Source organism: Sylvia atricapilla, chromosome 13 (genome assembly GCF_009819655.1).
Source record: "Sylvia atricapilla isolate bSylAtr1 chromosome 13, bSylAtr1.pri, whole genome shotgun sequence".
In the NCBI taxonomy this organism is placed as follows: Eukaryota; Metazoa; Chordata; class Aves; order Passeriformes; family Sylviidae; genus Sylvia; species Sylvia atricapilla.
This window is the reverse complement of record NC_089152.1, coordinates 9,899,253-9,911,541: the sequence shown is the minus strand read 5'-3', so window position 1 is coordinate 9,911,541 and position 12,289 is coordinate 9,899,253. Positions and strand designations below refer to the sequence as shown.

Sequence of the window (12,289 nt, the reverse complement as noted above, 5' to 3'; positions counted from 1 at the left end):
GAAAATCATTCAAAACCAAAGTCTAAGAAAGATATCCAGCACTTAGTTAAAAAATATGCACTTCATTTTTATACTGTGGTTTATGAGCCAAAAAGGTGGGTGCAAAGCACTCTAGGGTTTTATTCTTCTTTAAAAGGATTTTATTTTAAATGAAGGTATTTACATCCATTTGCTTTAGGTTTTCTTTTTTTGCTGCATTTTCATTTCTAATGAAGTAATACAGATAAGTAATTAAAAAGAAAAATTAAAAATTACAGTCAGTTTGTATGATTTACAACATTTAATGGATACATTGCAGTAACTTATCTCAGCCATATGAATATATTTCTAGTATTGCCTTAAGTTCAAGCAGACATATGGTTATAAAGCCAGAATAATTATTTGTATTTTAGTGCATTACAGCTCCCTGGCAGAGAAACCTGGAGACACCTTTGTCTGACACTGGGGAGGATTAAGGGGGATTTGACTTTATGTATGTTACAATTCTAGTATATGACACAGTAATTCTCTAATGAGTTCTTACACATAATTTCATATGTCATTAGCTAAAAATGCTATGAATTTTTAGCTAAATGTGTGAATTCCTAATGTTTATGCTATATAATATTCTTTCAGCTGAATTAATTTTAAAACTTTCTGTTTATTTTTCTCCACAGGCCTTTGGTTTATCTGGGTCTCAAAATATTTGCTCGTTTTGGAATCTGTGAATTCCTAAACTGTTCAGAATCCACTCTGAGGTCATGGTTACAAGTTATTGAGGCTAACTACCATTCCTCCAACTCCTACCATAATTCAACTCATTCAGCTGATGTTCTACACGCTACTGCTTACTTCTTGTCTAAAGAAAGAGTAAAGGTGAGCCCATGTTTATGAGAAACCGTGTAGGTGGGAAATACAGATGCAATCAAAGAAGGATCTCTCAGAAACAGATTCAAAAGCCAAATGTCTGCCTAGTGCCAACCAATTTGGTAACTCTGAGGTCAAAGAACTGGGCTGCTTTATGTGAATTCTAGAATCTCTCTTATAGTACACATAGAAGGATGAATACTAATGTTACAGAATTGAACAATTCTTGAGAGAATAAGAAAACCTTCTTTTCAAGTAAAACTCCATATAGTTAAACCTTCTCAGATAGGTGAGCTAATGACATAATTACTTTTGTGACGGCACATTCCAAATACAGATGTAATGTGATAAATTACCATCTCTTATGCCTTGTGATGGTCATTTTGCAAAAGACTCTCAGGACAATATAGGCCATAAAGTAGGCTATATCACCCAGTGGAGAAGATGCCCTGAGGCTTATAGAGACTGCATTGGAGGACAGCATTGAGAAAAAATTACTTGTCAGTAGCGTAACACCCACTGGGGTACTTGAGCCACTGACAACCAGAATAAATCAGAGCAACTTCTGCTCTCACATGGCCAGACTGAAGAAGGGGAATAAAGCAGTGCTTGGTGTGTGTGCAGCAGAGTGGTGGGACATATTTCTGAGTCACTGTCTTGGGTAGAAATTCTGAACTGGGCTGCCTCGGGAAAGTGCCAGTGATGGGCACCTGGCTGAGAAATTTGTGACTGTAAACAAGCCTCTGACAGCTCATTAAACTGCAATAATTCCGTTAACTTGGAGCTGCAGCTCATTAGTGTGCTTTCCAGAGGCTGATTTACAAATACTATATGCCAAGTGGGGATAGAACGTCACTGGATTTTTTCAGCCCCTGATTTGCCAGAGGTTTAGCTGGTCTTTCGAATAATATCTATGAAAAACAGACAAGATCTGGATCCATTTCAATGCCACAGAAGCATGACAGCCTCCTCTTTTTCCAGAATGTTATTTCCATTCCTCTGTAGGCATAGGAAGAGAAAAAAAAATGTTGCAGCAGCAGAAGGAGCAGAATCAAAGTTCAAAATTCTCTCTTTATCTTTTCAAAGTTACAGCCCAGATGCTTTTGTGTTGCCCAGAGTTCAACTTAATCTAAACACAGAAAGCCCAATTCTGCCACTGAAATTCATGCTGAGAATTTTTTTTTGGTAATTTGAACTCAGTTCAACTTATCTAGGAAAATTTTCTGGCTCCCGAATTTCCACTTCTGTGCCATGGGAGTTAAGATAGAGTTAGAAAAAGTTAGAATCCTTGATGTTGGGTATAAAAGTGCTGTAAATCGCTGTGAAATAAGTGCAAGGTAGACTGCTGTGGTCCTTCAGGTCAGATATTCTCATGTTTCTGGTCATTTCCCATCTGCAAAGGTCTTTCTCAGCCAGACTGAATGCTGGTCAGTGTGGCCCTCTGAGGAGAGCCTGTTCCCAAATCCCTCTCTCCTAACTTCATACCACACAAATAGAATCCCATCAGCAGCAGCTGGAAGAAAGAAGGAAGGAGCTAACACATAGCAGAGAGTATTTCAGACAATGCTAACTATGAACTAGAGCAGAAAGAATTACTTGTCTTGCTCTCCACGAGACTCTCTTGACAGTCCTCAATGAATAAAATCCCTGCTCCTGCAGTCAAGTCATTGGATAATTTGAGTAAGTGTAAAGAAGGGTAGGGCTTGTCTTTTCACCTACCAAGGGTAACTATTCTGAATGGTAGTAGAGGGCCCATAGAGAATTTGGACCTCAAATTAAAGCAAATTGGAATGAAAAATATCTGTCCTGCTCCCAGATTCAGATGGGAATATTTTTGCTCTTGTGTCTCTTTCATTTTGTTAAATTTTTTAATATAATTATTTTGCATCTTGTATCCATCACAAATGCCAGTATAAACACAGCACAAAGGCTAGTTTCCAAATGTGTATGAAATATTTCTGAGAAGCTTAGCTCTCCTTCTCCTTTGTGCTATTAATAAATTATTAACACTTAGGTGTAAAATCTTAAGAGTCAAGTAATTTTGCATTTCATGACAGGGTAGATAAAAATAGACATAAAGCAATGCCCACTGCATGTAGACATAAAGCATGGAGTGCAGATGCTATCAGAATCAGAATGTGACAGAGAAAGTACAGAACACATGTCATGTAATTTATCCATGGATGCCAAACATCAAATATTCTCCACAGAATATGCATTTTCTGTAACCCCAGGACATTGTTATTAAAGAACTGGATGTATGGATAACATTCCTTTCAAATTGTAAACTTAGCCAGCACGTGAATATATAGGACACATTAGGACACATTAAATTGCCAAAGGAAATCAAGGGGTCTGGTGGTAATAGAATAATTTTTGCCAGTCTTGGTCTTTTTTCCAAGCCAAGTACCTTAACTCCAAGTGAAGGTGATTTCAGTGTTGCTAGAAAACACTAATTTATTACTTTACGTTTGTTTAATGTGATGTGCTGGGACAAAGGCGTGGTTAAGGCAAAATTTAAGAGGTACAAAATGGCCAAAAAAGTCACACAAGGTTTAATGAAGCTTATAATGAATTTTCCATTGCTCTGTGTAGAACATCTGACCCTTACTGATCTCCGGGGTTTTGGCTTTTATTCCTCAGCAACTTGGCTTAATCTTATGGACAGAAAAGAGTTTCTAATGAGTCTGCCAGGAAAACTAAGCACCCTTTCTATTTTCAGCAAACTCTGGATCCGATTGATGAGGTTGCTGCGCTCATTGCTGCCACAGTCCACGATGTGGATCACCCAGGAAGGACAAATTCTTTCCTGTGCAATGCTGGCAGCGAGCTGGCGATTCTCTACAACGACACGGCCGTGCTGGAGAGTCACCACGCTGCCCTGGCCTTCCAGCTCACCACCCGCGATGGCAAATGCAATATATTTAAAAACATGGAGAGGTAAGCTTAACCCCCAGGGTCCGGGTCTGCCCACTAACATCTCTCACTTCCTTCTGTGTAACCTAAGGCAAACAAACATCCTAGAGGAGGGCAGTGCCTGGTGGATAACTGTCTCCATGGTCCTTGTGAAATTACCTTCTAAAAGAGTAGAATGCTTCTGTCTCTCCTGCAAAGACTTCTGAGTAATTCCCCAGTCAGTTTCTCCTGTCCACAAAAAGGCAGACCCTATCTAAGGAGTTTGTGTGAATCTTTATGTGAGCAAGTGGAGAAGAGTTATTTTGTGTCATTGAATGTAGAGAACAACCTTTGGCTGGGTGGGTAGAGAACAGGGAGACAAAGAGCCACTGAGCATCAGGCAGAAATAAAATATGTTGTTGCAGTGTGAAGGATAGTGAAGGACCTGTTGCTCTTGCAGCCTCAGAGAAGCATTTAGGGCAAGGATGTGACTATTGTCTTGGTTCTCTCAAGATACAGCAGAAAAATATTGCTGAAAAACTTGACTGGAGAGTGAACCACTGCTAAATGTCTGTGCTAAAAGCCCTGGGAACATGCAGGTGTGTCATGTCCTAGCAGCCTTCTAAGCTGCTGGGGCCTCTGCTTCTGCCCAGCTCTGGTACTGTTTCTCCTAGAGACACAGTCATGCCTGGAGCACACAAGTCTCTACACACCAAAGGTACTCCATCTAACAGAGATGCAGCTGCCCCAACCTTTATTACTATTCTTTCTTCCCCCAGCACTTCTCTCAAACAGGAATGGTCTGTTGCATTTTTGTTAGACTTGTTTTAGCAACCAGCCCTTTTGTGACCCAGCCAGCGTTCTTAATTGTTTCCTTCTTTAAACAGGAATGAGTACCGAACCCTTCGCCAAGTCATTATTGACATGGTCTTAGCAACAGAAATGACAAAGCACTTTGAACATGTCAACAAGTTTGTCAACAGCATTAATAAACCCTTGGCAGCGCTAGAAGAAAATGGGGTAAGCAACACTGCAAGTCCTCCTTAAAATGCCTTAAAATGCCAGGCAGGGACTGGGAACCCTTGGCAGTAGGAAATTCCCACAGGGTGTTCTGAGAAAGTTTATCAGAAATGTGGAGAAAGAGAGGCTGGAGATTTATCTTTCACCTCTGGGTTTGAATCCTCTTCTGATTAACATGGTTGTCACTCATTGTGAAGGTGAGTGGGGACTCACTTGGATCCTATTAATATCACAGTGCTATGATGTTGTACTTGGAACCAGGGCCCTGGGCTGTATGTTTTCCTATAAAGATGCCATTTTGATTAAGCCAGTCACTCCCATGGACAGAGTGGCAAGACTGGGCATTGTTGTTGGCTGTTTCTGCAGAAGAGACAAGGTTTGCTTCAAAGCAGAGGCCGAATTACATCCCTCCCAAGGGGACATGCTGGGGGTGCAGCACAAGGGCAGGTCTGTGGGCTGGCATGTGGTGCCTTCTCTGGGAATAAGGGCCCTTAGCCCCCAGTGCTGCCTGGCAGCATTCATGGGGTTTCTCTCTGGTTTCTTTTTCAATCTTTAAAATAGATGATGGTGACATTATGTATCATATAGACATAATCAATAGCAATCTGGAACCCCATGGACACAAAGAAATTGCCTTTTAAGGACTCTTTCTGAAAAACCACACCAGTTTCAATAACAGCTTCAACCAGCAGTTTTGTTGCCAGTAAGTGCAGTGTATAATTTTGTTGGAATGATTTTTGCAAAGAGAAGACTTGAAGAAATGGTTATGATAAAGTTTGCAACGGTGGCAACGTCATATAGTAGCCATAATGGTTTTCTGTATTTTCTTACCATGTTCTTTAGAAAGCCACATTTATGGCTGTTGTGTGTAATGGGGGAAGGCAGTCTTTTTATTATCTGAGAGTGGGAGAGAAACAGGTCTTTTACCCACAAGAAGCAGACTGGAGCTTAATTGGGGAATTGTACCTTTGTCCACAGGAGTTTAGGCTAGAATTAGCTTTGTTCTTGGCACCTGGTGATGCTAATGGGAACTCTGTGAATGTGAAGCCAAAGTCCCAGTAGGACACTGCTTGTACTGAATAAATTAGAAGAAAGGATGTTAAGTTCCCAGCTGGACAGCCTCTCTGGATGAGCATAGCAGCATCAGTGCAGGAGGAGAACATGGGAGCTGCTGCTGCTGGGTGTAGTCACTGCAGTGGCCCTGGGGGGTGTATAACTCTGTAGTGCTCCTGGTCCTGCTGAAGGGCTCTGCACTGGCCTGGCGTGGTGTGCAGCGACCTTCCTCCCAGCACCAAGGGTTGGGATGCAGCAGCATCCATCCCAAGAGCCAAACTCCTCTTCTTGCCTATTACAGAGAGCTGAACAGCTGGTGCTGATGAAGAACAGGGCTTGGATCTGTACAATCGGAGGGTAAAAACACAAACAGGGACACAGAAAAATGAAACAAAAATTTAGGTCTACCCTTAAGCCCCAGAGACTGCAGGAAAATTATCTGCCCCACAAGGCATTTGTGATTCACAGCAAATTGTGCCAAAGAATGGGAAGAAAGACAAAGAATATATAATTTCTATTGAAAACAAGAAGCAAAATGTTTCTCTTCTTTCAGCTGGGAGTTTGGCAAGTTCCTATTAAAAGGCCTGTAATGTGTGAGTGGGTAAAGAAAATTATTTACTGTGCTGAGCAGAACAACACTGTCAGCCCCTCTTTCAAGTGTGTTGTCCCTCTGGCTGCAGCAGCAGTGTGTATTTTCTGGCCTGCTTTCCAGTCATGGTGGTGACTCAGTGTAGTGTTTGCAGGCTGAGCTGCCAACTGCCTGTTCCAAATGGGACAGTTCCACTTGTTGTTTTTTTTATTTATTATTTTTATACAAATTTGTTCAAAGAGCTATGCTGAGAAGCTGCTCTGTTTGTTTCCTTTCTGCTCTTGTTTCATAAACTGAAAAAAATCCTTTCCAGCTCCAGCATCCTTTATCCTCCCATTTCCCCTCATGATGTCACCTAAGCTATGACAGGAAGCCAACATCTGACATGCAGAGACACCTCTGCACTCTGAGCAGGATGCTGGGACTAAGCACACTTCACACATTTTATTCCCAAGACATCTGCATGCAGCAAGTAGAACTGTGCCTTTGGTTTGAACAGATCTCAGAGATGAACATCCTTTCTTGACTCCTAGTCATTTACTTACTAGGATATTTTCTACTTTCTATAACTGAACAATCTCTAATTTTCCATACCTAATTTCTATAGTTGTGTTTCTGGAGCTTCCATCTCTTTATGACAGCTTTCTCATACATAATTTTTCCATGCATTTGGAGGTGTATATGTCTCACTTTGTTTCTTCTGTTTGCCCTTCCACATATCTAAAAATGAGGGAAAATAATTGGGCATCTCATTTTGGTGAGAATTGTGGAGCTGGTATTTCTGAGCCATTTCTATACTATCAAATAGTTTTTTTATTACTGTCAATTTCTTCCTTTAGGAAGAACTTTCTTCCCCACAACAATTTTCTTCTGAAAAATGTCATGGTTATTCTGACCTAATAAAAGGTCAGAATGTTTCTGCTGCTTTTTATCTCCCTCTTTGTAAAAAACACTGCAGGAAACTGGTAGCACATTATTATTATCATTTTTGTTCCCTGCTCTGACTGTAGAGCAAGACCTTGTTAGGTGCCAGAGAAATCTTGTATGTTCCTTGCTTCAAAGAGTTTCTATTCTCAGTAGACAATGTTGTAAACTCCTGTACCTATCCATCCTTAAAGAGTCCAGCAACAAGGGAAGGGAATGAGGAACATACCTGGGAGCAATGTGGGATCTGACTGAATAGAAGCAGTGCTGTCAGAATGATTGATACACTGATGGGGTTTGTGTACCAAGGGTGACTCTGCATCTCGGGTCAGTCCCTCTTCTCAAACAACTATTCCACTCTTAATGTCCAAGTCCATTAATCCTTGGGTTGCAGCAGAGAGTTACATTTTTCTGCCTAGATGGTCCTCATCACTATGTGTGTAGTGATGAATTGATCCTCTCCACACTTTTGAGAAGGCAGATAAGGAATAGAGGGATTAGGTGACTTGCCTAGAGATGCCCAAGAGATCTGTCTCAAAGACAGTGACTGAATCCAGAAACTGGAGTTCAGTGCTAGCTCAAAGCTGTGGTTAACTTTCGTAATCCACCTATAAATTCAGTTAGACATCCAATCTGGTAGCCAGTAGCAGGACTGATCCCTGTAGGATGTGCTGAAAGCATTCCCAAAGCACAAAAGCTTTTGAGTTAGTGCATGGAGACCTTGCTAATGGATTGTTTTTAATTCTTAAATGTTACAGAATAATGGTGATGGAGAGTCAATCAAAACTGTTCTCAGGTCTCCTGAAAACCGTATCCTTATCAAACGCATGTTGATAAAGTGTGCTGATATTTCCAATCCATGCAGACCCAGAGAACAGTGTATAGAATGGGCTGGTCGCATCTCTGAGGAGTACTTTGCACAGGTAAGGCAGCTAAAACAGGCTGCTGAAACTGCAGGTGAGCATCTCTTTAAAAGGGAGGAGAAAGGTGCCTGTGTTACAGAATATCTCAGGCTGCATTATGTAATGTGAAAAATAATAACCTTTTTATTTTAAATGATGGGTATTACTCATGCCAATATACAACTAGATGCTTTCAGAGAGATGAAAGTTGACAGCTTTTATAGTGCAGTTTCTGAAAAATACAAGCTTTCAAGTTGTTCAGTTTGGAACAGTTTTTGAGCCTTGTCTGCAAATGCACTCCCAGTACATGAGAACAGAGCAAGGATGCCTTCTGTACCCACATGCTGGCTTTGCCTCAGGAATAGGATCATCAGGTTCTAGTGTTTGGATGGGAGCAGCACTCACTCCAAGACAAGAAATGCTGTAAGCCCTTAGCACAGTGTGCTCAGGCAAGATTTTAAGATGTGGAAAAGGAGAGGGCAGTCATTATTACAGATGATAGACCAAACACTGCAGTTGGAACTTGGCACCCCAAGCAAGGGGCAAGGGAATAAAAAAAGTACTTTGCCATGTCTGAGTGGGACAGAGCACCACTTCCATCAGAGACTGAAAATGGTTGCACAGCTCTTAGGTCCAAAACAGTCATAACTTGATAATATATGAAGTTACTTAGGGTCAGCTTGTGCACAGATACAGGAGGTAAATATATCCCTTTGTGGGGAACACTGGAAGGCACTATTTGTCTGCTGTTTTGCTGAAAATTAACAACTAGGTGCTTAAGATTAAGTTGCTGCTGCTTCAGATTTGTTCAGGTTCCTCCTTTGATTTAGCAGATGCATGCTCTAGTCAGTGCCAAACAATCTGCTGCTAAAAGAAGTCCATTAACAGAATGTGTCTTAGACAAATAATCACTAATGTTTTTTGCAGACTGATGAAGAAAGGAGACAAGGTTTACCTGTTGTGATGCCAGTTTTTGACAGAAATACTTGCAGCATCCCCAAATCCCAATTATCATTCATTGATTACTTCATTATTGATATGTTTGATGCCTGGGATGGTAAGCAAAACTCTGCTGTTTCCTGATGTGAACATTTTGTGAAAATTTGAAACTGCTGTGATACAAAATTTCTTTTTTATGGTTCCTAAATAAAGGAAGAGAAAAGAAAAGATTCCCGCAGTTCAAGTAAGATTAATAACTTCTTTATTGCTTATAAGTATTGCTACAAGCAATTCTCATGGCTTGTCTTTAATATACTAGATTCAGGCAATCTTTAACTTCTTAAACTTGCTTCTCTGTAAACGGAGAACAGAACACATTCTCTTTGATAGCTCTTTGAGCACAGTCATTTTGTCTGTGTTAATACTGGTTATTCTTCAAGGCAAATTTCTACAGTCTGGAAACTGCTTGGGGGAGCAGCTGTTTCCTTCCAAGTGCTGCCTCCATGGTAAAAGTGGTCAGAAATGTGACTCTCCTGAATGCCAGATCATGACATGTGACTGAGGTTTGAGAGGGCAGGATAATTACAACCATAATTAGCTATGCCCCTCCTGAAAAATTGTGTTCCTTTGCTGGGACTTGGAACACCAGTATTAAGTAGATTTACAGAACAGTTCTCAGTGTCCTGAGTGCTACACCAGTGCTGAAAGCTATACAGCCCAAACTATTTCAAGCATCAGTATGACAGATTCAAGCTTTTCTACTTAACACAGTTGCCCAGACATTTCAAGTGATACTTAAGCAGACAGAATCTGTGACTGTTTCAGTTCTGCAAACTCAATACTCTCTGCCCTTTCTTCCCTAGCATTTGCAGACCTGCCAAATCTGATGGAGCATCTCAATAATAACATTAAATACTGGAAAGGACTGGATGCAAGGAACCTGCGAGTCCTTCGACCACCACCAGAATAGCAGTTAGACCACAGTCATTCACTAGCCAGATGCATATTTATTCAAGCTCACTTTTATCTGTGTGAATTCAGATTTGTTTTGGTCTCTTCAGTATTACAGTAAAGCTAGCCCATGCACTTGGGGAACTTTCACATTCAAGAGAATACGAGGTCAGCAGTTGACTTCCACAAAGTACCATGTGTGGACTCGGATGAAATAAGCCCACCAAGTGGAATTACACTGGATTGCTGCAGTACTTGTACTGAAGAGGGTTTATTATGAACATACTTCTGAGATACCTTCATACCAGCACGTGAAGCTGGAAGACCTTGAAGAGAATCCTCATAAAAAGGACATTCACTAGAAGTTTATCTATTAATAGAGACTCACAGCTTTTATGAGAAAGCTACATGCTTTTTATAAGCACTTAAGACAGTTATGTAGAACAATCAGACATTTAAAATGCAACTGTCCATGAAACAATTTTTGATCTATGAAAAATAGATGTACTGTATTTTTTCACATCACAGAAGGTGCAATCATTCACTTCTGAGCACTACTGAAAGTGAGTTCTCCTTAAGAAATTTAGTAGCAAATGTAAAAAATAACACAAGAATTTTTGAGGTTGATCGTTAGCATCTATGATTAAAATGTTATGTTTTATTTATTTTGTTAGATGTTCAATATTTTCTATGAATTTATAAATACTTAAAAGCCAAAGCCAACTTTAGATGCATTATAAATTTACATGATTCATACTCATTAATATACATTTAATTGATGTACAGACCTTTTATTTTCATAATGCAAATACAAAATACTATACAATGAAACATTTTTATTGCACTGTAAGGATAGATGTGTATGTTTAAATATTGTCTGATTTATGTTAATTAAAATAAGTTTTATTAAAAAGGTCTCACTTGAGAATAGTAGAATAAACAAGAACTGTATACTGTCTGAGCACCAGAACTGCAGTAGCTCTCCCACAAACCAGTGAGGACCACCTGATCTTCTCTTGGCTACAAAAATAATAATGTATTGGAGCTCTTTGTTTTCTCCCATGACATTTTATGACTGAATTCCCTGTTAAAGTCTGCCTTATTTTATATAGTATTTCTACAAAGCATTCCACAGCATATATGAAGAGGTGATACTAAGCATCTAATGAATTTCAACATTTTATAGCCAATGTATTTTCCTCTGCCGCAAAAGAAAAAGAACATAAAACCACCAACAGAAACCTTTAACTCAAGAAGTTTGTAAAGGCTGTGTACCTTCACAATTTGAATGAAACCTTCATAGCAACTACCAGAAAATAATAAAATGTATATTTTAAGAAGTATCAAGTCCTACCCATTTCATTTGAAATGTATACACACTTAGTATTTTGCAGACTAACAAACACATAAAAGTCTTTTAAAAATAACTAAGACACTTTTTGTCTGGGGAAGGGAAAAGTTGAGGGGGTTGAACTGGCATAAAGGTGATGAAAGGTGGTATGTAGCTGGCAAGCCCCTGTGTTTGTGGCCTGCCCTTGGCAAGCCCATCAGACCCCGTGTACCCTTGGACAAGTCTCCACAGCTACAAGCAGTGTCATGCTGTGCTCCGCTGAAGAACTTGAGGAGTGTCCTGTCATCCTTCCCAGTCAACAGAAAGGCATCTAAAGGCACTACAAGAGTTGCTGGCTGTTGTTACTGCAGAGGCAAGTGACTTTACAGACAGTTTGAACCATTCTTGAAGAAGCAGAAGTAGGGAAGAGGCGGATGATGGAGCAGTCCAGGGACTGCAGCAGTAACAGTCTTAAGGTAAGAAAGGAAGAGATGACCTCTCCAGGTGTTACTTCTGTGTTTCTCCTTCCTCTCCAAGCCAGTGAAACTGATGGGCTACCACCATTTGTTCCTGTTAGTATCATGCCTTTCTGCCCTTACCCTGTTTGTGTGGTCTCTTTACCTACTCAGAATTCAGTTATATGCTGTTGGGGGAGGGAACTCCCTTTCATAATTCCGTTTAGTTCATTGTTGGGTGCATATTGGCGAAGGCAGGGGCTCAGATCCTGTGAGGGGTGCCCAGACTGTGCCATTGTCTCACTGACAGTAGTAGAACAGGAGCTTCTTTGGTCAGTCTTGCAGAGGTTCTACAATCAGTGCTGAAGGAGCAGACATATTTTCA

At 40.4% G+C, this 12,289-nt stretch overlaps 1 protein-coding gene across 3 annotated transcripts in view; it reads left to right on the top strand.

The window, feature by feature from the left end:
- PDE8A (phosphodiesterase 8A) overlaps positions 1-11,462 on the top strand; it is a 144,569-nt gene extending 133,107 nt beyond the window's left edge. For all 3 annotated transcript variants that reach the window (XM_066328369.1, XM_066328367.1, XM_066328370.1), the window contains 6 exons: positions 657-855; positions 3,569-3,786; positions 4,629-4,761; positions 8,086-8,250; positions 9,157-9,286; positions 10,032-11,462. In XM_066328369.1, coding sequence (XP_066184466.1) covers positions 657-855; positions 3,569-3,786; positions 4,629-4,761; positions 8,086-8,250; positions 9,157-9,286; positions 10,032-10,138 — 952 coding nt within the window. In that variant the 3' untranslated portion in view covers positions 10,139-11,462. The remainder of the gene's footprint in view (positions 1-656; positions 856-3,568; positions 3,787-4,628; positions 4,762-8,085; positions 8,251-9,156; positions 9,287-10,031) is intronic.
- Positions 11,463-12,289: the final 827 nt, after the last annotated feature.